Source organism: Oncorhynchus nerka, linkage group LG3 (assembly GCF_034236695.1).
Source record: "Oncorhynchus nerka isolate Pitt River linkage group LG3, Oner_Uvic_2.0, whole genome shotgun sequence".
In the NCBI taxonomy this organism is placed as follows: domain Eukaryota; kingdom Metazoa; phylum Chordata; class Actinopteri; order Salmoniformes; family Salmonidae; genus Oncorhynchus; species Oncorhynchus nerka.
This window is the reverse complement of record NC_088398.1, coordinates 68966501-68993219: the sequence shown is the minus strand read 5'-3', so window position 1 is coordinate 68993219 and position 26719 is coordinate 68966501. Positions and strand designations below refer to the sequence as shown.

General features: G+C 48.9%; 1 protein-coding gene across 3 annotated transcripts in view; it reads right to left on the bottom strand.

The window, feature by feature from the left end:
- The window catches only part of LOC115116657 (BCL-6 corepressor-like), a 63194-nt gene that overhangs the window by 20278 nt on the left and 16197 nt on the right, over positions 1-26719 (bottom strand). For 2 of the 3 annotated variants that reach the window (XM_065015052.1, XM_065015053.1), the window contains exons 2-9: positions 25043-25118; positions 12997-16233; positions 9362-9418; positions 8372-8531; positions 6835-7119; positions 3690-4013; positions 2306-2649; positions 1437-1712 (exon numbers count right to left, since the gene is read on the bottom strand). In XM_065015052.1, the coding sequence (XP_064871124.1) occupies positions 1437-1712; positions 2306-2649; positions 3690-4013; positions 6835-7119; positions 8372-8531; positions 9362-9418; positions 12997-16233; positions 25043-25045 (4686 nt within the window). In that variant the 5' untranslated portion in view covers positions 25046-25118. The remainder of the gene's footprint in view (positions 1-1436; positions 1713-2305; positions 2650-3689; positions 4014-6834; positions 7120-8371; positions 8532-9361; positions 9419-12996; positions 16234-25042; positions 25119-26719) is intronic. The other variant, XM_065015054.1, reaches the window with a different exon arrangement.

The following is a 26719-nucleotide window of genomic DNA, read 5'->3' as shown; positions in this document are numbered from 1 at the left end:
GGAGACAGGGGGAGTGGAGAGAGAGAGAGGAGACAGGGGGAGTGGAGAGAGAGAGAGGAGACAGGGGAGTGGAGAGAGAGAGACAGGGGAGTGGAGACAGGGGGGGAGAGAGAGAGAGGAGACAGGGGGAGTGGAGAGAGAGAGAGGAGACAGGGGGAGTGGAGAGAGAGAGAGGAGACAGGGGGAGTGGAGAGAGAGAGAGAGGAGACAGGGGAGTGGAGAGAGAGAGGAGACAGGGGGAGGAGAGAGAGGAGACAGGGGGGTGGAGGGAGAGAGAGGAGACAGGGGGAGGAGAGAGAGGAGACAGGGGGAGTGGAGAGAGAGAGGAGACAGGGGGAGTGGAGAGAGAGAGGAGACAGGGGGAGTGGGAGAGAGAGGAGACAGGGGGAGTGGAGAGAGAGGAGACAGGGGGAGTGGAGAGAGAGGAGACAGGGGGAGTGGAGAGAGAAGAGACAGGGGGGAGTGGAGAGAGAAGAGACAGGGGGAGTGAGTGAGAAGAGACAGGGGGAGTGAGAGGGAGTGAGAAGAGACAGGGGGAGTGAGAGGGAGTGAGAAGAGACAGGGGGAGTGAGAGGGAGTGAGAGAGACAGGGGAGTGAGAGGGAGAGAGAAGAGACAGGGGGAGTGGAGAGAGAGAGGAGACAGGGGGAGTGGAGAGAGAGAGGAGACAGGGGGAGTGGAGAGAGAGAGGAGACAGGGGGAGTGGAGAGAGAGAGGGAGACAGGGGAGTGGAGAGAGAGAGGAGACAGGGGGAGTGGAGAGAGAGAGGAGACAGGGGAGTGGAGAGAGAGAGGAGACAGGGGGAGTGGAGAGAGAGAGGAGACAGGGGGAGTGGAGAGAGAGAGGAGACAGGGGGAGTGGAGAGAGAGAGAGGAGGGGGGGAGTGGAGAGAGAGAGGAGACAGGGGGAGTGGAGAGAGAGAGGAGACAGGGGAGTGGGAGAGAGAGGAGACAGGGGGAGTGGAGAGAGAGAGGAGACAGGGGGAGTGGAGAGAGAGAGGAGACAGGGGGAGTGGAGAGAGAGAGGAGACAGGGGGAGTGGAGAGAGAAGACAGGGGAGGGAGTGGAGAGAGAGAGGAGACAGGGGGAGTGGAGAGAGAGAGGAGACAGGGGGAGTGAGAGAGAGAGGAGACAGGGGGAGTGGAGAGAGAGAGGAGACAGGGGGAGTGAGAGGGAGAGAGGAGACAGGGGGAGTGAGAGGGAGTGAGAAGAGACAGGGGGAGTGAGAGGGAGTGAGAAGAGACAGAGAGGTGAGAGGGAGTGAGAGGTGAGAGGGAGTGAGAGGTGAGAGGGAGTGAGAGGTGAGAGGGAGTGAGAGGTGAGAGGGAGTGAGAGGTGAGAGGGAGTGAGAGGTGAGAGGGAGGGAGTGAGAGGAGACAGAGAGGAGAGAGGAGACAGAGAGGTGAGAGGAGACAGAGGTAGAGAGAGTTCGTCTTACCTCGTATCCGAGCCGTGCCGCTCTCTGTAACAACGTTTCTCCAGCATTCTTGTTGACGATTAGTCTCCGTGCCTCTGGGGGGATGGGCCGCACCACAGGAGGCTCAGCAGGGGGTGCCCTCCTCACCCCTGCTTTCTCCGGTGGGACAGTCCCACTGCCATTCACCTGGGGGGGTAGGGAGACTGGCCCCGTTGCAGGGGAACAGGGCTTGACCGGAGAGCTGAGGTAATGTAGGGGAGAAGAGGGCCTTTTCCTTCGAGCACACTGCTCACTGACCTGACAGGGGGAGGAGGGGTTAGAGAGAACTCACACATACCAATTAAGAAATAGCTACTCACATACAAACAACTGCTCACTCACAGACAAAGCTGTACCCTCCCATAACGTGTGTGTCTACCCCCAGTGGAATTGGAGACGGAGCAGCTGTCACTATCCAGGCGAGGTGAGAGCAGAAAACAACCTCTTTTTCCTTTGCAAATCAGACGCTTCAGATGATTTGCTGCGGCTGCCACATTCCTGTGTGTGTGTGCGTGTGTGTGTTCACCGCCAAGTCTACTGCTGAAATGCTCCAGGGTTTTCTCGTTATGTAAAGAACGCTCGTACACAGTGTTGGCATTGTTTTACACACACACACACACACACACACACACACACAGGGTTTTGCAGGGCAGGAAAGGGTCAGAGAAGCAGCAGCCCTCTTAAACATTGTAAAGGTATTTAATCACTCGCTCGGTCTTATTCCCTCTCTCCATCTCCCTCTACTACTTTTCTCTTTCACTTCCTCCCTCCTCTTGCCACCACAATCCACTTTGTCACCCTTCCAGCCTGTTAAATCTGGAATCTGTGAACGCTGACACAGCCACTCTCACCTTGTCCACCAGAGCTGCTCCCAGATCAGTGCTGCCGTGCTGGTTGCTGGCGCCATTCAGCAGCTCTCTCCTCCGCTCCATCTCTCTCTCCCTCTGGTTGGTGTGTTTGGTCTTGCACGGCCGCTTGCCTTTGGGTTTGTCCATGTCACCATGACGACGTGGCTTGAGAGAGGCGGTGTCTCCAGTGGGGGGCTCGGGGGCAGAGGGGAGGGGGAACTGACCCACAGTCTTCACCGCCACCCCTCCTCTCCTGGGCTCCTTGGATCCCCGGTCACAGCCTGGTCCCATCAAGGGCCCCTGGGGGGCCGATCTGTCCCTCTGCTGGGTCAAAGGGAGTAATCCAACTGAGGAGACAGAGACCCTGACGGTTAGGGGTGAGGAGACAGAGACCCTGACGGTTAGGGGTGAGGAGACAGAGACCCTGACGGTTAGGGGTGAGGAGACAGAGACCCTGACGGTTAGGGGTGAGGAGACAGAGACCCTGACGGTTAGGGGTGAGGAGACAGAGACCCTGACGGTTAGGGGTGAGGAGACAGAGACCCTGACGGTTAGGGGTGAGGAGACAGAGACCCTGACGGTTAGGGGTGAGGAGACAGAGACCCTGACGGTTAGGGGTGAGGAGACACAGACCCTGACGGTTAGGGGTGAGGAGACAGAGACCCTGACGGTTAGTAATGAATACACCCCAGGTAATTCCCTTTCTTACTCTTCGTCTCTAATCCCTCTATGGTGTGAGCACATGGAAAGCTCTACTTTAACAGTCCTTCGTTCTGTTTCTCTGGCTCTCTCTATTTGACTGGCCTCGAGGGGAAACAGTCATTCATCACGTTAGTCACATTACACCTGCCCACATATTTTGAATAGGCATGCGCACATGCTCTCCCACAAACACTCTCTCCTCAAGCTAGGCACACGACTCATAATACTATATGTTCTCCAGAGCTCTTCAACCCGGAGAGAGAGATTGTGCATCCAGACCCCAGTTCTCTCTCTCTCTCTAACCCCTGAGAGAGAGAACCACAGCTTCTCTAACACCCCAATGAGATGTCCACAGGCCCCCTGGACCCAGAAGGAAGTGTCTGACATCCCTCATGTCCCTGAAACCCTGGTAGGATGACCACACTGCTAACATAGAGAGGAAGTGACATCACAAAGCACATCGATATTGAAGGCTAAACCATAAAGAGCATAGATTGACTTCTGTGGTTTCAACACCACCACCAGAGAGGAGATGTTGAGGAGATGTTGAGGGTATAGAAAAAGAACACAGGACATCTTAGCACAAAGCACAAGACTGCTCTATAGTGAACACAGCAGCAGTGAAAGCCCACCATCACTGACAACTAGGCAACAGAAAAATCACTGCAACCTTCATTGTGCCTACCGCGTTTAGCATCTCCGTTAGCCAGCATCTCTCTGGCCCAGCTCTTCGTGATCTCTGGTTTCTGTGGCAGAGGTTTCACTTCCGGGTCGACCTTGAACTTCCTGTCCCGCGGGGGCGGGGCTTGGGGGAGTGTCCGGGACAGGGAGGAAGGGCTGTGATGTGATGACCATGCCCTCTCCTCTTTGACCTCTAGTCTCTCAGGGGAGGAGGCAGTGGGCTTGCGGAGGCAGAGCCCCTTCAGCTCAATACACACCTTAAGCTTCCTGACCTCTTCATCATCATCATCATCATTACTAGTAGGAGCTGTAGGCAGCACACAGACATCTGAAGACCCAGGAAGTGGAGGTTAGTGAAGAACGAAAAAAGGACAAACACACACATACAGACACACACAGAAATGCAACAAACACACACATACAGACACACACAGACACAGAAATGCAACAAAAACACACATACAGACACAGAAATGCAACAAAGACACACATACAAACACACACATACAGACACAGAAATGCAACACACATACAAACACAGAAATGCAACACACATACAAACACACACAAACACAGAAATGCAACACACACACAGACACAGAAATGCAACACACATACAGACACAGAAATGCAACACACATACAAACACACACAGACACAGAAATGCAACACACACACAGACACAGAAATGCAACACACACACAAACACAGAAATGCAACACACACACAGACACAGAAATGCAACACACATACAAACACACAGACACAGAAATGCAACACACATACAAACACAGAAATGCAACACACATACAAACACAGAAATGCAACACACATACAAACACAGAAATGCAACACACACACAAACACAGAAATGCAACACACACACAGACACAGAAATGCAACACACATACAAACACACAGACACAGAAATGCAACACACATACAAACACAGAAATGCAACACACATACAAACACAGAAATGCAACACACATACAAACACACAGACACAGAAATGCAACACACATACAAACATAGAAATGCAACACACATACACAGAAATGCAACAAACACACACATACAGACACAGAAATGCAACACACATACAAACACAGAAATGCAACACACATACAAACACACACAAACACAGAAATGCAACACACACACAGACACAGAAATGCAACACACATACAAACACAGAAATGCAACACACATACAAACACACAGACACAGAAATGCAACACACATACAAACACAGAAATGCAACACACATACAAACACAGAAATGCAACACACACAAACACAGAAATGCAACACACACACAGACACAGAAATGCAACACACACACAGACACAGAAATGCAACACACACACAGACACAGAAATGCAACACACATACAGACACAGAAATGCAACACACATACAAACACACACAGACACAGAAATGCAACACACACACAGACACAGAAATGCAACACACATACAAACATAGAAATGCAACACACATACAAACACACAGACACAGAAATGCAACAAAGACACACATACAGACACAGAAATGCAACAAAGACACACATACAGACACACATACAGACACAGAAATGCAACAAAGACACACATACAGACACAGAAATGCAACAAAGACACACATACAGACACAGAAATGCAACAAAGACACACACACAGACACAGAAATGCAACAAAGACATACATACAAACACACACAGACACAGAAATGCAACAAAGACACACATACAAACACACACAGTGCCCACTTTTTGTCAAGCTGATGAGCTTAAAGCCTCACGTTAAGCATAGTATTATGATGCTGTATGTATATTAAGTGAGAAAGAGCGAGAAGTTGGAAAAGAGAAAAGAGGTAAAATAGTGTTTTCCCCAAATGCACAGGGAGGACAATCCCTCTCGTCTGCCAGCATTGGGAGATCGAGTGCAATGCCACATGCCAAAAGAAAAGGGGAACGGGAACATAAAGCCAAACAGCCCGAGGGAAGAAAGGAGATGAAAAGAAAAGCTCTGAAGAGGGAGGGTAAGCACAGCAGAGGAACAGCACTGCTGAAGAATCTCTCTCTCTCTCTCTCCACTCAGACAGGATTAAACACCTCTCTCCCTCCCTCACACAGTGAGGGTTGGAACAAGAGAAGGGCAATAGGATGGACAGAGAGAGAGAGAGGGTCGGCGATAGGATGGACAGAGAGAGAGAGAGGGTCGGCGATAGGATGGACAGAGAGAGAGAGAGGGTCGGCGATAGGATGGACAGAGAGAGAGAGAGGGTCGGCGATAGGATGGACAGAGAGAGAGAGAGGGTCGGCGATAGGATGGACAGAGAGAGAGAGAGGGTCGGCGATAGGATGGACAGAGAGAGAGAGAGGGTCGATAGGATGGACAGAGAGAGAGAGAGGGTCGATAGGATGGACAGAGAGAGAGAGAGGGTCGATAGGATGGACAGAGAGAGAGAGAGGGTCGATAGGATGGACAGAGAGAGAGAGAGGGTCGATAGGATGGACAGAGAGAGAGAGAGGGTCGATAGGATGGACAGAGAGAGAGAGGGTCGATAGGATGGACAGAGAGAGAGAGGGTCGGCGATAGGATGGACAGAGAGAGAGAGGGTCGGCGATAGGATGGACAGAGAGAGAGAGGGTCGATAGGATGGACAGAGAGAGAGAGGGTCGATAGGATGGACAGAGAGAGAGAGGGTCGATAGGATGGACAGAGAGAGAGAGGGTCGATAGGATGGACAGAGAGAGAGAGGGTCGATAGGATGGACAGAGAGAGAGAGGGTCGATAGGATGGACAGAGAGAGAGAGGGTCGATAGGATGGACAGAGAGAGAGAGGGTCGATAGGATGGACAGAGAGAGAGAGGGTCGATAGGATGGACAGAGAGAGAGAGGGTCGATAGGATGGACAGAGAGAGAGAGGGTCGATAGGATGGACAGAGAGAGAGAGGGTCGATAGGATGGACAGAGAGAGAGAGGGGTGATAGGATGGACAGAGAGAGAGAGGGGTGATAGGATGGACAGAGAGCGAAAGAGGGATGGGAGCGAGACAGCTGTGAGAGAAAGGGTGAGATGGACAGAAGTCTAAGATGATTTTATAACAGGTAGATAAAAGAAAATGACATCTCCCACACTCACCTGAAGTAATCCTTGCCTTCTCCTCTTCCCTCTTCTCTCCTGCCTCCTCTTTCTCCTGTAGGATGTGTGTGCATTTGCTAGTGGGTACCGTATTCTGCCCTCCCTTCTCCTTGGGGTGCCCGTCTGCCATTGCCAGGATGGGAGGTGACCGTCGCCCACCCTCTCCCACTCTGGCACCATCTCTAGTCCCCTCCCAGGCCTCCTGCCCTTGGGAAAGGCTCTCCCTTTGGCCCCCACACCTCTGGAGGACTGGGACTCTGTTGTTCCCATAGACCTTTCCTCCACCTAGACCAGGGAGGAAGACAGAGAGAGGGGGGTGATGGGGAGAGAGAGAGAGAGAGAGAGAGAGGGGGTGATGGGAGAGAGAGAGAGAGAGAGGGGGTGATGGGAGAGAGAGAGAGAGAGGGGGTGATGGGAGAGAGAGAGAGAGAGAGGGGGTGATGGGAGAGAGAGAGAGAGAGGGGGTGATGGGAGAGAGAGAGAGAGAGGGGGTGATGGGAGAGAGAGAGAGAGAGGGGGTGATGGGAGAGAGAGAGAGAGAGGGGGTGATGGGAGAGAGAGAGAGAGAGGGGGTGATGGGGGAGAGAGAGAGAGAGGGGGTGATGGGAGAGAGAGAGAGAGAGGGGGTGATGGGGGAGAGAGAGAGAGAGAGGGGGTGATGGGAGAGAGAGAGAGGGGGTGATGGGAGAGAGAGAGAGAGGGGGTGATGGGAGAGAGAGGGGGTGATGGGAGAGAGAGGGGGTGATGGGAGAGAGAGGGGGTGATGGGAGAGAGAGGGGGTGATGGGAGAGAGAGGGGGTGATGGGAGAGAGAGGGGGTGATGGGAGAGAGAGGGGGTGATGGGAGAGAGAGGGGGTGATGGGAGAGAGAGGGGGTGATGGGAGAGAGAGGGGGTGATGGGAGAGAAAGAAGGGCTGTTAGACCTCCAAAGACATGCTGTAAAACGTTGATGGGGTAGAGTTTTGAATCAGATGTCAGTGGATGGGGTAAAGAGTTCATACTGACTCTCCTATGAGAAACAGGTAGAGAGAGAGCACAAGAGAAAGTGAAGAAAAAGGTTGTTTTAGGACAACCCCCCGCCCCGCCCCCTGACATGACCCTGCCTCACAGAGCATGACTCTTTCCTTCTCAGCCGCCTCCTCTCTCACTCACTCTCATAATTAGTCTCCCACGTCAGTCCAGGCCTCGCTCCACTACACAGCTGGGCTCTCCGCCAGCACAAGTAGCCCCCCTCCCCCACTCACTATTTCCCTCTCTCTCCCCCAATCCTTTTCTGAAACTATTCCTCTCTCATCCACTTACTAACTTTACTCCTCCATCTCTGTAATGCTCTCTCTCCCTCCCCTCCCCCCCCCCCCCCCCCCACCCACTGGATCTTTGCCTCTTCCTCCCCTCCCACTATCCTCTTTCTACACAGATAAGCAGAAAACACTCATTGAAAATAAGATTCTCCCCACGTCTCGCTCTCTCGCACTGTGTGTATGTATTATGACCAAACCCTGCCTGTGTGTGTGTGTGTGTGTATTGGGTTACTCACCCTCCCTCTCTCCCTGCCTGGCGGTGTGTTGGCAGTGTTCCCACTCTCTCGCTCTCCGCTGGCCGCCTGCCAACTCCTGTCCTGCTGCCGACTCAGACACACACACACCCCCACACTCCTTCTCCTTCAGCTCCAGCTCTGAGAACCGCATCATCGCCCGCTAAACACACACACATAGACAGGACACCCACAGAGACACATACACAGAGAAAGCAGCCATGAAACCCACTAACCTTCTAGCACACGCACGCACACACACGCACGCGCACACACACGCGCACACACACACACGCGCACACACACGCGCACACACGCGCGCACACACACACGCGCGCACACACGCGCACACACGCACACACACGCACACACACGCACACACACGCACACACACGCACACACACGCACACACACGCACACACACGCACACACACGCACACACACGCACACACACGCACCTCTCTCTAAACCTCAATCTGGGCTGAACGATTACAGAAGCAGACATGGCATCAGGAAATCACAGTGTCATTAAAAGGAGGCCAAAACAGGACAAAGAGACAGAGATAAACGAACAAGCATGGCACATCCAGACACGGTTAGGTTAGACTAGTGCAGTCAGCCACAGTGAGTCCTAGTTCCTGCCATCTCCCTTCCTGAAACATGAACACAGCTAGGCAACACATACAGCTTGCCCTGGGGCTCACATAGAAAGTGTGTAGAGGGCAGGGAAAAGGAGAGGTAGCAGAACGAGGGCAGGGAGAGGTAGCAGAAAGAGGGCAGGGAAAAGGAGAGGTAGCAGAAAGAGGGCAGGGAAAAGGAGAGGTAGCAGAAAGAGGGCAGGGAAAAGGAGAGGTAGCAGAAAGAGGGCAGGGAAAAGGAGAGGTAGCAGAAAGAGGGCAGGGAAAAGGAGAGGTAGCAGAAAGAGAGGGCAGAGGGAAGGAGAGAAAGCCTGTCTGAGGGGTAGAGTGAGATAAAGAAATGTAAAGAACTGACCTCCCAGATAGCTGCAGGTCGACTTACATTATCCCCCTCTCGTGATATGACTTCCATCTATGCAATTAGAACGGGGGAGGGGGCTCAATATATCTGTCCATTGCATATTCTGTCCTTTTCATACTCTGTCCATCATTTTCATCATTTCATATTCTGTCTATCATTTTAGTCCGTATATCTGTCTATCATTGCATGTAGGTATTGTATGTTAACACGTCTTTACTCTGTTCCTCAGTGTCTGTGGCCCTGCTGCTTTTTCTTCTTCCCCTTTAATCAAGGATTGACCAATCAGTAACATTAGTCAATCAATCAATCAACCTATTAACTATCAGGAGAAAGGAACCCCAGCAGTAGTGCAGACCTGGGGGATTGGAGTCTCCCTGTTACACACACACTTTCCTGAACTGGAAAAACATGTCTTTTTCAAAGTGAAAGGTAACACCCCCCACCCAATGTACTTCCTTTCTTGGGGGAGGGGGATTGTGGGTAATATGATTTATAATAATGGAGTTAGACAGAGGCTCTTATTAAGATGATAATAAACACCCAGAAATCTAGCATTTGATGGCTTTATATCAGCAAGCGTGACCATTTACGACAAACCAACCTGGTTTAGAGGAGCCCTGGCAACATATGGACAGGTGGAACCAACCGGTTAACACACACGTGCCTTTGTCCCATTCATTGAAAAATCATAAGAGGTGTGTCTATGCCAGAAATCACACACGTGTTTTTTTAAACTAATCTAACCAGAATGTTGGTCTATGATGAGCAGAGAAGTAGATTCAGTGCATGCAGTCTGATCACGCAATAACGCACCGCAGTTCAGTTGTGCAGGACTGAATCTGTGTTTGTCTACAGTGTGTGTGTGTGTGTGTGTGTGTGTGTGTGTGTGTGTGTCAGGGTTTCCTTTAGGAAAATGTGGCGCCGGACATTTGACCGGCAACATTTTAATTTACTGGACATTTGAGAAATGTACCGGACCCACATGCATTAGGTGCATAACCTGAATAGGGCGTCCACCCCAAAGTGCTCAGAATGACAGAACATTTACAATATGGTCATTCATATTAACAGCACATTTACAATATGGTCATTCATATTAACAGAACATGCCAGTCCAGGATGCAACGATGTGCGGTCCTTCTTACCGAATGTGCACTTTGAACATGTTAGAATAACAGCCAGCAAGACAAGTAGCAAACAACAAAATCACTAACTTATGTCAATCTACTATAGTAGAAAAGATGAGCCTACCTGTTCTATTGGTCAGCTTGTGGAGAAAGAAAGCCTATTCCAGACAGACTCTGGGACAGTTGTGGTGGAGAAAGAAATAGCCTATTCCAGACAGACTCTGGGACAGTTGTGGTGGAGAAAGAAATAGCCTATTCCAGACAGACTCTGGGACAGTTGTGGTGGAGAAAGAAATAGCCTATTCCAGACAGACTCTGGGACAGTTGTGGTGGAGAAAGAAATAGCCTATTCCAGACAGACTCTGGGACAGTTGTGGTGGAGAAAGAAATAGCCTATTCCAGACAGACTCTGGGACAGTTGTGGTGGAGAAAGAAATAGCCTATTCCAGACAGACTCTGGGACAGTTGTGGTGGAAAAAGAAATAGCCTATTCCAGACAGACTCTGGGACAGTTGTGGTGGAGAAAGAAATAGCCTATTCCAGACAGACTCTGGGACAGTTGTGGTGGAAAAAGAAATAGCCTATTCCAGACAGACTCTGAGACAGTTGTGGGATGATAGATCCCAAATTCCTACAACCAGGAGGACTAGGCTACATAGCAAAGATCAGTAAGTTTAACAGTTTAAGCCAAACGATCAGGCGATTTCTTCACGTTATCACCAAAGCAGGGCACTCAAGGCAGTAGGCTACTCGCGAATGTTTGTTCCATAATCATTTCAGCAGGAAAACACTGTTTTCGAAGGGGCAGTGCACATGAGAGGTTTCATGTGACAGAGATGAATAACAACACTACTTTGAAGCAAGGTAAGACAAGCCTCATAATATGCAGTAAAACCTTCAGGTTTCAAACAATTAAGTAGCTTATACGTTTTCAAAATGCATACTTCCTCCAGCTCATAGCAAAGTGGTGTATGACGCGCTGATGAAGCCTGCCTTCCGTTTGACATTTGATGCCTCGTTCAAAACATCTCAGAACTCGGAAAGCTCCAACTTCCAGCTTCAGTGCGTTGAAGATAACTGGGAAAAACAAACGAGCTCCAAAGGGGGAAATAGTTTTGAACAGTAAACCAACTCAGGAACTCTGGCCTCTTTCTTGAGCTCAGACTTTCCGACCTGAAGATCACTGAGTTCATTTAAAATGTATTTATTTAAGCTTTATTTAACTTGGCAAGTCAGTTAAGAACACATTTTTATTCACAATGACGGCCTGCCACGGCCAAACCCGGAGGACGCTGGGCCAGTTGTGCGCCGCCCTGTGGGACTCCCACCACGGCCAGTTGTGCGCCGCCCTGTGGGACTCCCACCACGGCCAGTTGTGCGCCGCCTTGTGGGACTCCCACCACGGCCAGTTGTGCGCCGCCCTGTGGGACTCCCACCACGGCCGGTTGTGACACATCCTGATTTGACCTCGTATTTTTCAGTCGTCTTGAAAGCACCACAACATGCAGCAACGCTGTCTGACAGATGTCTCACTCTAAGAGTCTATCTGTATGCTAAATAAGATAACGAATATACAGTTCCACTAAATTATGCAAATGAACATAGACCGATAAGCATGACCAGCCAAATGTATTTCCATCGACTGGCATTTACATCAATGACTAGGCTAAAAAGCCTTATTTTACAATGGGATTTATTCCTCTTCTCCCAGACAATTGGCGGGCACCAATTCTATTTAATCGTCTTTTCAATTTTATTTTTGGGGGACAAAACTGGCCATTACCGGCTAACGGAAACCCTGGTGTGCGTGTCTTAATGTGTTCAGTGTGTGTGAGGAGCCAGGCACTAATAGCCTTGGGGGAAGGGATGTGTGACCTTGGATAAGGCCAGGGTGGGTGGAGGGGGAACCCCATCCATCACCCTCCAGCCCCTCTGGCTCACGTTGGGGTTAAGCACAGCCCTGTCACCATGTGAAGCCCCACCACTCAGCAGCCAGCAGCACATGCGTTTGGAACCTGCCTTTCCATTTCACCATTTCTCCCAAGCTAGATACACAGAGCACGCAAACAACCTAACCAATGTTGCCTAGACAACTCACAGGCCTAGGTTAACCTTTGAACTGGCCTTGTACTAACTCACTGACTGTCAACATGCTTCAAACGTCCTCTCAATCTCAGAGGCAACCACAAAGGGCTGGTATAAGCCTATAACCCTGAACTCACCCTCACCCTGCAACTTCGGCTATGGGGAACAGGTATCTGATCCATAGACTGATTCTAAGACACATCCTATAAGTCATATATTGTCTGAATAATATGACCGTCTATGGGCCACTAAAATAAGTGGCAGAATTGACAGTAGTTGTAGGTTTGATTCCTGCACAGGTTACATGGGAACGTACCATATAAAACGTAAATGACCTCAGATGAATGAGTCATGTTACCATCACATCCACTAACGCTGCCCCCCACCCCAAATACGTCCAAATTTCTCTCAACTCACTTGCAGGGCGCGCTGTTCCCGGCTCAGCTTGCTAGAGTCTGCGTACAGCTCGGTCGTGACACACTTGATGCGGTCACCCACATAGCCCAAGGAGCTAGCGATCCTCTTGGTCAGGCTGGTCTTCCGCGAGCCTCTTCGCCCACCCTCTTCGTCCTCATCCCCTTCTCCATGTGACTCCTCTGTGTCTCCAACGCTCTCTCTTTCACTGTCCCTCTCCTTCCCCAGGCCCATGTAGCTATGGATGGGGTGGGAGGAGTTTCGTTTGTCCATCTCTTCTCTCTCCTCTCCAGACGTGAAGTCGCAAGAAAACATGCCATCTCTACACAAGTGGTCGCCAGACTTGCGGTCACAATCCCCAGTTGTGCGGACTCCAGGCGTGCGGTTGCCAGAGGTGTGGTCGCCAGACTTGCGGTCACCAGACGTTCGGGCACAGCGCAGGGTGCTCTGGTCCTGTTCCCCTTGGTCCCCTGGGTCTGAGGAAGGGCTCTGGTCCTCAGGGCTCTCATCGGCCCGATTAACCAGCTTTGAGGAGCCCCAAGGTGGGCTAGAGGCCACACCTGGACAGCCCGTCTCCTGGAGGGGGTTTGGTCTCACACAGAGAGTTTCTGGTTGTCTGTCTGTGTGGATAGTTGTCATGGTGGAGCTTGGGCTGGGGTGGTGATGAAGATGCTGGGGGTGGTGGTGATGCAGTTGGTGTTTTGGCTCCCGTTCCACTTCCCTAATGTTTTCATTGCCATGGCAACACTTGTGTTGGTTGCCCCTGGCGATGGGAATGGTGACAGAGACTTGCGGCTTGTTGGTTGTCGGAGTGGACTCTCCATCTGTGTCGGAGTGGACGAGGTCAATGCAGACGATACGGTCTTTGGAGGGGGTACTGAGGCTGGAGGAGGAAGTGGGTCTGGGCTGGCTCCCTCCCTGCTCCCTGTCCTCTCTTTTGGGCTTCACGTGGGACCCCTCTCCTGCTTCCACACCACTTCGGCCCCTGTGGGACCCACCACAATCCTCTGTGAGACCCCTAGGTTTGTCCTGACCATGGCCCCGGCACCTGGGCCCCTGATCTGCCCGCTCCAGGGCTTTAGAGTCTGGATGTGTGTGCATCAGAGGGTGGGTCATCTCCTGGGAGTTGTACGTGAGGTACTCCCCAGCATGACTGTGGTAGGGTAAGGGCTGTTCGGCTGCCAGGTGGGAGGGGTACAGGCTGCTACTGCCCAGCAGGACGGGGTGAGGGTAGGCTGGGCCCTTCCCTGGCAGAGGGAGAGAATGGAGGGCCATGCTGTCGGGTACAGAGTAGTGCAGGTATCGGTTGGCGTAGGCCATGCTGTGAGCTAGGTAAAGGTGGCTGGGCGTGTGCCCGTTGGTATTCTCCAGACAGGGACGTTTAATATAGGGAGACACCTCCTGGGACGTCTCAGCCCTCTTGGGGGCTTTAAGAGGCTTCTCTGTGGAGCTCCTATGATGGCCGGCCATGGGGGAACCTTCTGATTGGCTGGGGCTGTGATTGGGCCAATCACCATTGGGTTTGGGGGACGGGGGCATCGTGGAGGCAGGCTTGTGATTGGAAGGTATTGGGTTAGTATGTGGCTCTCCAACCCTGAGGCAGGATGGACTGTTTTGCTGGGACTGGGGCAGGACTCTCTCTATAACCTTGTGTTTGATGACGGAGGGAGAGGAGCGTTTCCCTTGAGGGTCTGGGCTGGGTCTGGGGGAGGGGGATAGGGCTGGGGGGTGGGGGTGTGTGTGGGTGGACCCAATGGTGGAGATAGGTGTAGGGGTGGGCACCACCCAGGAGGAGTGCAAAGTGCTGATCATCTCTGGCCTGTCTGGGGCCTTGGAGAAAGTGCTGCAGACCACTGAGTGGGAGGGGTGGGAGGAGGGTGAGAGGGTCTCCTTCAGGAGCTCCCGGCTTGGGGGATGTCCGTACCGAGGCCCCAGAGCTTCCATCTTGATGGGGAAGCTGTTGGGAGGCAGGTCAAACTCCAGCAGCCTTCCAGAGAGATCCAGAGGCTTTGGGTCTGCTGGGTCTTTGGTAGTCCTGTTTGGTGGGGTTTTCCGCTCAGAGGACGGTTTAGAAGGGGACCGATTGGGTTTCCTTTCACACCCCCCAGCCCTGTGCTCTGACGCCCCATCCCTGGGTCTGGGTTTGTGGAGGCTGGGCCGGGCGGGGGAGGGGTGCTCTTGAGCAATGCTGCTCACATAGAATGGGTGAGGCATCGACTGGGAAGAGGAGGAAGATGGTGGCCCTATTCGAGGGACTGGCCTTTGTAGGTCTAAGGTGCTGTCGCTGAGAGTGGGAGGCAGGGGAGGAGCAGGCTGGGGGAGGCGAGTAGAAGCGCGAGGGGAGGAATCAATGGGAAGGCTATTACTACCACCACCACTAATACTACCACTGCTGTTGTTGGCTCCTTTGTTTGAGGTGGGTATAGTGGGCTTACTGTTCCTGCTGGGGGGTCTGTCTCGGTCTGTGTGGGGGGCTGAAGGTGCTGGGGTGGAGGGGGGCTGGTGAAGCTGCTGCCCAAATGGAGAGCCCTCGTGGTGGATGCGAGACCCGACACTCAGTCCCTTCTGACAGTGTACCATGGAGGTGGGGGCCACAGACACCGCTGGGATCCTCATGGGAGACCCCACCAGGGGGGAGGAGATGGGGGACTGGGGGTAGGGGGGCATGAAGTAGAGCCTCTCGGTGGCCGAGGCAGCAGCAGGGTTCATGTTCCCCCCCTGGGAGGCACAGAGGGACTGGTAGGCCAGGTGCTGGGGCAGGTAGGGGCTGGGCTGACTGAGGAACTGAGCCTTGTACATGCTGAGGGCGGCGTACTTGGACGTGTCCATGAAGGGGTAGAGGCCCGGGCTCAGCCCCCAGGGCAGACGTAGGTACCCACCTGCTCCTGCACCAGCACCCCCCATGCCCAGCTCTGAGGGCTTCTGCCCCCCAGGCCCCACACATATCCTGTCTAGGCCCTCTGGCCCCCTCTGAAGGCCTGGTGGAGGGCTCTTGTACAGGCCCATGTAGCCATTACTAGGCTTGCTCCTGTCCATGGAGACATCAGACTTATAGAGGAGGTCCGGGAGGCCGTCCCGGCCGTAGCTCAGGGGGAGGGTATTGGTCACTTCGCGGGGCTTCTCAGCCGACAGCGCTTGGATCCCTGGGTAAATCACGCCGCCGTGCAGGCGGAGGCCATCCCGCATAAGAGCATTGCGGTCCAGACCCATGGTGGCCAGGGGGGTTAACCTGGCATCCACCTACAGGGGAATAACACAGGGGGGTTAACCTGGCATCCACCTACAGGGGAATAACACAGGTACAAATCTGTTATATTGTTTCAAAACAGCCTTATACACATATAATACACGTTATACACACAGGTTATGGCTTCGCTTGAGTTCGGTATGAGGATATGGTTTACATCTCTTAAAAAAGGCCCAATGCAGCCGTTTTTATCTCAATAGGAGATCATTTCAGGGTAACAATGTACCTTCCTGTAATACAGTGGCGGTCGGTGATGTTTAATATGAATTCAAGTTTAGAACGTAGGTGCACAGGTCGAGCGAAAAATTTGAGTAATCAAGGTGACGGACAGTGACACATTCAATACCACCTTACACACTCTTGCCTGCATCTCACTGATCTAGGTTGTAATCAATAGTCCAACAGTGACAAACGAGTGTTTCTTTTGGACAAATTCAGGTATATTTATCCCGGTTTCATTCTGTTGGCCTCAGTTTCAGATTTTTATTTCAACAGAATCAGCGGAATGAATATGCCCCTGATCACACGCAAACATAGTTCACTTCATAGCAGCAACATGATCCCTTTGATCAACAGCATGACCCCTTCGATCGTTGTATAATCCTTCTCTCATCTACATGCTCTCCTCCTCTCATCGTTTCCCTTTGCTTGTGGACTTCAGTGTACAACACATCAGCTGTCTGTGACCAGGCAAGAAAACAGAATCCAAACCTTCATACAGCATCATAACCGCTACACACACCCTACATCATTATCAACATATTAGCTAACAACGTCAGTCATAGTCAACATAGCTACTAGAACTATTGCATAAGTAAACACGCTACAATGATGCAGCACAGTGTAACAGTCAGCAGGCAGTTACACAGGCGGGCCACGGTCGCAAAAAAATTATTAATAAATCCAAACGTTTTCCGTGACTTGGAAGAGTTCCAGTGTTTGATAGCCATAGCCAGCATTCCTCTCTGTTTGAGCAGGGTGTTTGCGTAGGTTAAACTAGCTAGTTGCATGCGCTAGCTACACCATATACAGTTGGGCAAAAAAGTATTTAGTCAGCCACCAATTGTGCAAGTTCTCCCACTTAAAAAGATTATGAAAATTACAGGCCTCTCTCATAGGTACACTTAAACTATGACTATAAAAATCCAGAAAATCACATTGTAGGATTTTTTATGAATTTATTTGCAAATTATGGTGGAAAATAAGTATTTGATCAATAACAAAAGTTTCTCAATACTTTGTTATATACCCTTTGTTGGCAATGACAGAGGTCAAATGTTTTCTGTAAGTCTTCACAAGGTTCACACACTGCTGCTGGTATTTTGGCCCATTCCTCCATGCAGATCTCCTCTAGAGCAGTGATGTTTTGGGGCTGTTGCTGGGCAACACAGACTTTCAACTCCCTCCAAAGATTTTCTATGGGGTTGAGATCTGGAGACTGGCTAGGCTACTCCAGGACCTTGAAATGCTTCTTACGAAGCCACTCCTTCGTTGCCCGGGCGGTGTTTTTGGGATCATTGTCATGCTGAAAGACCCAGCCACGTTTCATCTTCAATGCCCTTGCTGATGGGAGGTTTTCACTCAAAATCTCACAATACATGGCCCCATTCATTCTTTCCTTTACACGGATCAGTCATCCTGGTCCCTTTGCAGAAAAACAGCCCCAAAGCATGATGTTTCCACCCCCATGCTTCACAGTAGGTATGGTGTTCTTTGGATGCAACTCAGCATTCTTTGTCCTCCAAACACAACGAGTTGAGTTTTTACCAAAAAGTTATATTTTGGTTTCATCTGACCATATGACATTTTCCCAATCTTCTTCTGGATCATCCAAATGCTCTCTAGAAAACTTCAGACTGTACCTGGACATGTACTGGCTTAAGCAGGGGGACACGTCTGGCACTGCAGGATTTGAGTCCTTGGCGGTGTAGTGTGTTACTGATGGTAGGCTTTGTTACTTTGGTCCCAGCTCTCTGCAGGTCATTCACTAGGTCCCCCCGTGTGGTTCTGGGATTTTTGCTCACCGTTCTTGTGATCATTTTGACCCCATGGGGTGAGATCTTGCGTGGAGCCCCAGATCGAGGTCTTCCATTTCCTAATAAATGCTCCCACCGTTGATTTCTTCAAACCAAGCTGCTTACCTATTCTATTGCAGATTCAGTCTTCCCAGCCTGGTGCAGGTCTACAATTTTGTTTATGGTGTCCTTTGACAGGTCTTTGGTCTTGGCCATAATGGAGTTTGGAGTGTGACTGTTTGAGGTTGTGGACAGGTGTCTTTTATAGTGATAACAAGTTCAAACAGGTGTCATTAATACAGGTAACGAGTGGAGGACAGAGGAGCCTCTTAAAGAAGAAGTTACAGGTCTGTGAGCCAGAAATCTTGCTTGTTCGTAGGTGACCAAATAATTATTTTCCACCATAATTTGCAAATAAATTCATAAAAAATCCTACAATGTGATTTTCTGTATTTTTCCTCTCATTTTGTCTGTTATAGTTGAAGTGTACCTATGATGAAAATTACAGGCCTCTCTTCTTTTTAAGTGGGAGAACTTGCACAATTGGTGGCTGACTAAATACTTTTTTGCCCCACTGTATACAAAAGTATGTGGACACCCTTTCAAATGAGTGGATTTGAATATTTCTGCCACACCCATTAATGACGGGTATATAAAATCGAGCACACAGCCATGCAATCTCCATAGACAAACATTTGCAGTAGAATGGCCTTACTGAAGAACTCAGTGACTTTCAACGTGGCACAGTCATAGGATGCCTCATTTCCAACAAGTCAGTTTGTCAAATATCTGCCCTGCTAGAGCTAGTGCTGTTATTGTGAAGTGGAAACGTCTATGATTAACAACGGCTCAGCCGCGAAGTGGTAGGACACACAAGCTCACAGAACAGGACCTCCGAGTGGAGAAACCTCGTAGCATATAAAAACCATCTGTTCATGGTTGCAACTCCCTATCGAGTTCCAAACTGCTTCTGGAAGCAACGTCAGCCAAATAACTTTGTCGGGAGCATCATGAAATTGGTTTCCATGGCCGAGCAGTGTCGGCTGGAGTGGTGTAAAGCTCGCCGCCATTGGGCTATGGAGCAGTGGAAACGAATTCTCTGGAGTGATGAGTCACGCTTCACCATCTGGCAGTCCAACAGAGGAATCTGGGTTTGGTGGATGCCAGGATAACACTACCTGCACGAATGCATAGTGCCAACTAGAGGTCGACGGACTATGATTTTTCAACGCCGGTACCGATTATTGGAGGACCAAAAAAAGCAGATACCGATTAAATACATATATATATATATATATATATATATATATATATATATATGTGGTTATTGTTCATTCAGTATTGTTGTAATTGTTATTTTTACAAAAATATTTTCAATTACAACAATACTGAATGAATAAACACTTTTAACTTAATATAATACATAAATAAAAGTCTATTTAGTCTCAAATAAATAATGAAACTCAATTTGGTTTCAATAATGCAAAAAAACTGCGTTGGAGAAGAAAGTAAAAGTGCAATATGTGCCATGTAAAAAAGCTCAAGTTTAAATTCCTTGCTCAGAACATATGAAGTTGTTCAATATTCCCAGTTCGTCAATATTCCCAGTTAAGAAGTTTTAGGTTGTAGTTATTATAGGATTTTTGACGTGTCGACTATTTCTCTATACCATTTGTATTTCATATACATTTGACAATTGGATGTTCTAATAGGCACTTTAGTATTGCCAGCCTAATCTCAGGAGTTGATAGACTTGAAGTCATAAACAGCGCTGTGCATCAAGCATTGCTAAGAGCTGCTGGCAAACGCAGTAAAGTTTGAATGAATGCTTACAAGCCTGCTGCTGCCTACCACCGCTCAGTCAGACTGCTCTATCAAATATCAAATCATAAACTTAATTATAATAAACAAATACAAGCCTTAGGTCATTAATATGGTCAAATCCGGAAACTATAATTTAAAAAACAAAACGTTTATTCTTACGGTGAAATACTAAACCGTTCCGTATTTTATCGAAGTGTGGCATCCCAAAGTCTAAATATTGCTGTTACATTGCACAACCTTCAATGTTGTGTCATAATTATGTAAAATTCTGGTAAATTAGTTCGCAACGAGCCAGGCAGCCCAAACTGTTGCATATACCCTGACTCTGCGTGCAAAGAACGCAAGAGAAGTGACACAATTTCACCTGGTTAATATTGCCTGCTAACCTGGATTTCCTTTAGCTAAATATGCAGGTTTAAAAATATGTACTTCTGTGTATTGATTTTAAGAAAAGCATAAACATCAATGCCTAGGTACATTTGTGCAAAGATGGCGCTTTTTGGCAATGCGCTTTTGTTAAATCATCAACAGTTTGGCGAAGATGAAGTAGGCTGTGATTCGATGATAAATTAACAGCCACTGCAGTGATTATATGCAACGCAGGACCTAGTAATATCATCAACCATGTGTAGTTGACTAGGGATTGTGAAGATTGATTGTTTTTTGTAAGATAAGTTTAATGCTAGCTACCAACTTACCTTGGCTCTTTGCTGCACGCACGTAACAGGTGGTCAGCCTGCCTGCAGTTTGCTCGTAGATTGCAATGTAATCAGCCATAATCGGCGTCCAAAAATGCTGATTACCGAGTGTTATGAAAACTTGAAAAATCGGCCCTAATTAAATCGGCCATGCCGATTAATTGGTCAACCTCTAGTGCCAACTGTAAAATTTGGGAGAGGACTAATGGTCTGGGTCTGTTTTCCATTGTTCGGGCTAGGCCCCAAAGTTCCAGTAAAGGAAAATCTTCAGAATACAATGACATTCTAGACGAATCTGTGCTTCCAACTTTGTGGCAACAGTTTGGGGAAGCCGCTTTCCTGTTTAAGCATGACAATGCCCCCATGCACAAAGCAAGGTCCATACAGAAATAGTTTGTCGAAATCGGTGTGGAAGAATTTGAATGGTCTGCACAAAAACCTGACCTCAACCCATCAAACACCTTTGGCATGAATTGGAACGCCAACAGCGAGCCTGGCCTAATTGCCCAACATCACTGCCGACCTCACTAATTTTGTGGCTGAATGGAAGCAAGTCCCCGCAGCAATGTTCCAACTGCTCCGCCCACAACCGTAAGGCTCTCCAGAGGGTAGTGAGGTCTGCACAACGCATCACCGGGGGCAAACTACCTGCCCTCCAGGACACCTACACCACCCGATGTTACAGGAAGGCCATAAAGATCATCAAGGACAACAACCACCCGAGCCACTGCCTGTTCACCCCGCTATCATCCAGAAGGCGAGGTCAGTACAGGTGCATCAAAGCTGGGACCGAGAGACTGAAAAACAGCTAATATCTCAAGGCCATCAGACTGTTAAACAGCCACCACTAACATTGAGTGGCTGCTGCCAACACACTGACTCAACTCCAGCCACTTTAATAATGGGAATTGATGGGAAATGTCAAATATATCACTAGCAACTTTAAACAATGCTACCTAATATAATGTTACATACCCTACATTATTCATCTCATATGCCTACGTATATACTGTACTCTATATCATCTACTGCATCCTTATGTAATACATGTATCACTAGCCACTTTAACTATGCCACTTTGTTTACATACTCATCTCATATGTATATACTGTACTCGATACCATCTACTGTATCTTGCCTATATGCTGCTCTGTACCATCACTCATTCATATATCTTTATGTACATATTCTTTATCCCCTTACACTGTGTATAAGACAGTAGTTTTGGAATTGTTAGTTAGATTACTTGTTGGTTATTACTGCATTGTCGGAACTAGAAGCACAAGCATTTCGCTACACTCGCATTAACATCTGCTAACCATGTGACAAATAAAATTTGATTTGATCTAGTGGAAAGCCTTCCCAGAAGAGTAGAGGCTTTTATAGCAGCAAAGGGGTGACCAACTCCATATTAACGCCCATGATTTTGGAATGAGCTGTTCGACGAGCAGGTGTCTTTTGGTAATGTAGTGTAAGTGAAAGTTAAAAAAGACAACTAAATATAGCTCTCTCCCATCTCCATAATTTTTAAATAAATGTATTCAAAACTGTTAAATTATTGTCTCTTTTTGAGTCAACTTATCACTACTTATGCACTGCAGTGCTAACTAGCTGCAGCTCATGCTTTCAGTACTAGATTCATTCTCTGATCCTTTGATTGGGTGGACAACATGTCAGTTCATGCTGCAAGAGCTCTGATAGGTTGGAGTACATCCTCCGGAAGTTGTCATAATTACTGTGTAAGTAGATTTACACAGTAATTATGACAACTTCCGGAGGATGTACTCCAACCTAAAAAAAATCACTGAAGCTGGAGACCCATATCTCCCGCACTAGCTTTAAGCACCAGCTGTCAGAGCAGCTCACAGATCACTGCACCAGTACATAGCCCATCTGTAAACAGCCCATCTATCTACCGCATCCCCATACTGTATTTATTTAGCTCCTTTGCACCCCAGTAGCTCTACTTGCACATTCATCTTCTGCACATCTACCATTCCAGTGTTTAATTGCTATATTGTAATTACTTCACCACCATGGCCTATTTATTGCCTTACCTCTCCTATATATATATATATATATATATATATATATATATATATATATATATATATATATATATATATATATATATATATTTCTACTGTATTATTGATTGTTTGTTTGTTTATTCCATGTGTAACTGTTGTTGTAGTATGTGTCGAACTGCTTTGCTTTATCTTGGCCAGGTCGCAGTTGTAAATGAGAACTTGTTCTCAACTAGCCTACCTGGTTAAATAAAGGTTAAAAAATATATATATTAAAAAGGGAGGGAAACTAGCTGTCCTTCGACTACACCATGATGCTACACCATGGTGCCACCCTACAGAATGCTGTCGAGGCTACACCGTGGTGCTACCCTACAGAGTGCTGTCGAGGCTACACCGTGGTGCTACCCTACAGAATGCTGTCGAGGCTACTGTAGACGGCTTCGGCTACACCGTGGTGCTACCCTACAGAATGCTGTCGAGGCTACTGTAGACGGCTTCGGCTACACCGTGGTGCTACCCTACAGAATGCTGTCGAGGCTACTGTAGACGGCTTCGGCTACACCGTGGTGCTACCCTACAGAATGCTGTCGAGGCTACTGTAGACGGCTTCGGCTACACCGTGGTGCTACCCTACAGAATGCTGCCGAGGCTACTGTAGACCGCTTCGGCTACACCGTGGTGCTACCCTACAGAATGCTGTCGAGGCTACTGTAGACTGCTTCGGCTACACCGTGGTGCTACCCTACAGAATGCTGTCGAGGCTACTGTAGACCGCTTCGGCTACACCGTGGTGCTACCCTACAGAATGCTGTGTCGGGGCTACTGTAGACTGCTTCGGCTACACCATGGTGCTACCCTACAGAATGCTGTCGAGGCTACTGTAGACTGATTGCAAAACAGTGTGTTTCAATCAATTAGTTAGGTGACCTGTTAATATACAGTATTTAGTATAGTTTTATATGAAAAGGAAAACTTTGTTTTACTATTTTTACTTTTATTAATTTCAATGAGATTACTTTCAATAATTTTCAATCAGACCCTTCCTCCTCTGAGGAATAGTTATTTTTAAAATGGAACAAAAAAGCTACAAAATATTTCCCAAGCAAGAATTTAGCTAGGTCTGTCTGGGAATGGTCTGAGTGACCAACTTAATTAGAGGAGCCTAATTTGAGGGAGATGTTTTATTTAATTTTTTATTTCACCTTTATTTAACCAGGTAGGCTAGTTGAGAACAAGTTCTCATTTACAACTGCGACCTGGCCAAGATAAAGCATAGCAGTGTGAACAGACAGCAACACAAGAGTTACACATGGAGTAGACAATAAACAAGTCAATAACACACTAGAATATACATTGTGTGCAAAAGGCATGAGGAGGTAGGCGAATAATTACAATTTAGACAGAGAATCCAAGCCAGACGGCGAAAGAGGTATTGTGGAATTTAGTTTGCTAGCCGGGAGATGTGCCTGGCTCACGGCTAACTGGTGCTAGCTTCGTGGCAGTGGCGTTAGCCACTATATCCAATCGGTAGCAGCGGTGATCTGGTGCCAAGGTTCAGAGTTTACAGCAAGGATCCGGTGGAGTTTTGGGCTCTAGCCGTGTATGAGTGGGGTTCGGGTGAACAGCTGAGTAGGCCGGGAGGCGAGCCTCAGGAAATAGCTTCGGTGCCACGGTGAGTGAAAGCTAGCTGCAAGCTAGCTGTGAAGATCAGAAGTAGTGGTCCAGGGATTACGGCAGGAATCCGGCATGGTTGTGGAGAGACAGTCCGATATTGGTAGAGAAGCGATATTGGTAGACAGGCGAGAATTATCCAGGCTAAAAACAGGGCTGGTATCTGTGCAGAAGGTAAAAGCCGCTAGCAGTGGCTAACAATGACTAAATAGCTTGTAGCTAATTAGCTGGTTAGCTTCTGGAGATTCTTTAATGTGTTCTAAAATTGAAAATAATAGCGATTCCGTATCACATTGGGTGAGGCAGGTTACCGGAAGGTATAATCGAATAAAAATTGAAATATATATATATATACAAAAAATACAAAAGTACATGAGAGGACAAAACAAACACATCTTCACTGCTACGCCATCTTAGATGTAACCAACAGTGATAGTCTCATCAGCTGCTGTGCAATTTACAGATAAATAAAACACAGGAAAACACATTGACTGTGGCGGCCTTTAATCTTGTTAAAAACAGTGTTATAAAACTGTAATATACATGATATAGACGATGACGTACCATGCTTTGTGTGACGTGGTTCCCTTCACTTAAATCCAGATTTCTCTGGGTCCCCGCATCACTAACAGGTCATCTCCTGGAGAGAGAAAACACATGGTCAGAATCTTTTGCACACATACATATACACTGAGATGTCATAATAGGGGTGTTTGCCTGGTGTGGTGACAGTGGTGTGCAGTGCTCTAGTTAATGACTGGCTTAACGGCTTGAGTTTTCAATAGCACCAACAACACGTCACACTGAGAAAGAGCGAGAAGGGAGACGAAGGGCAGAAAGGTGGGGAGAGGGTGTGATTCCTCTGCTATTGCAACACACACTCCCCCCCTCCACCCAAAGTAGTCCCCTAATCTATAGCCCTCTCGCATTCCCCACCCACCCAAGGGAGTAGCCAATTTACATTGTGGGGCCCCAGCCATTCAATCACGTTCTCCACATACTCGTTTTCACTCGTACGTCCTCCTTGCCCTTCCCTCCCGCCATTCTGCCGGCTGGCTAATATTCAATTGCCTTCCAAAACAAACTTAAGGTCACTTTGAATAGGCTATTTATTGCTCAAACACCAAACATACAAACACATAACCTGCGTTATCACCATTAAGTGATGGTGAAATTGCTGGTAGTGAGAGGTACCCATTTACCAAAGTCAGTCAGTGAGAGAGAGGAGAGGGAGAGAGAGGAGAGGTGGAAGAGAGAGGTGAGAGAGAGGTGAGAGAGAGGTGAGAGAGAGGTGAGAGAGAGGTGAGAGAGAGGTGAGAGAGAGGTGAGAGAGAGAGAGAGGAGGCAAGAGAGGAACTTGGCTTCTCCATCACAGGAAAGAAACTTGTCTGTGACCTCGAGCTCCGGGCCACAGGCATGCCGCTTTTATTACAGTGACCTCGAGCTCCGGGCCACAGGCATGCCACTTTTATTACAGTGACCTCGAGCTCCGGGCCACAGGCATGCCACTTTTATTACAGTGACCTCGAGCTCCGGGCCACAGGCATGCCGCTTTTATTACAGTGACCTCGAGCTCCGGGCCACAGGCATGCCGCTTTTATTACAGTGACCTCGAGCTCCGGGCCACAGGCATGCCGCTTTTATTACAGTGACCTCGAGCTCCGGGCCACAGGCATGCCGCTTTTATTTCAGTGACCTCGAGCTCCGGGCCACAGGCATGCCGCTTTTTTTACAGTGACCTCGAGCTCCAAGCCACAGGCATGCCGCTTTTATTACAGTGACCTCGAGCTCCAAGCCACAGGCATGCCGCTTTTATTACAGTGACCTCGAGCTCCAAGCCACAGGCATGCCGCTTTTATTACAGTGACCTCGAGCTCCGGGCCACAGGCATGCAGTGACCTCGAGCTCATTAATCTCCTTCTCCCTTGCTGTTCCTCCCTTCCCCCTTGCCTGGAGGCTCAGGCACAACACAGTCCTGCCTGTCTGGTCTGCCTGTGTCTGTCTGGTCTGCCTGTGTCTGTCTGGTCTCTGTCTGGTCTGCCTGTCTGGTCTGCCTGTCTGGTCTGGTCTGCCTGTCTGGTCTGGTCTGCCTGTCTGGTCTGGTCTGCCTGTCTGGTCTGGTCTGCCTGTCTGGTCTGGTCTGCCTGTCTGGTCTGGTCTGCCTGTCTGGTCTGGTCTGCCTGTCTGGTCTGGTCTGCCTGTCTGGTCTGGTCTGCCTGTCTGGTCTGGTCTGCCTGTCTG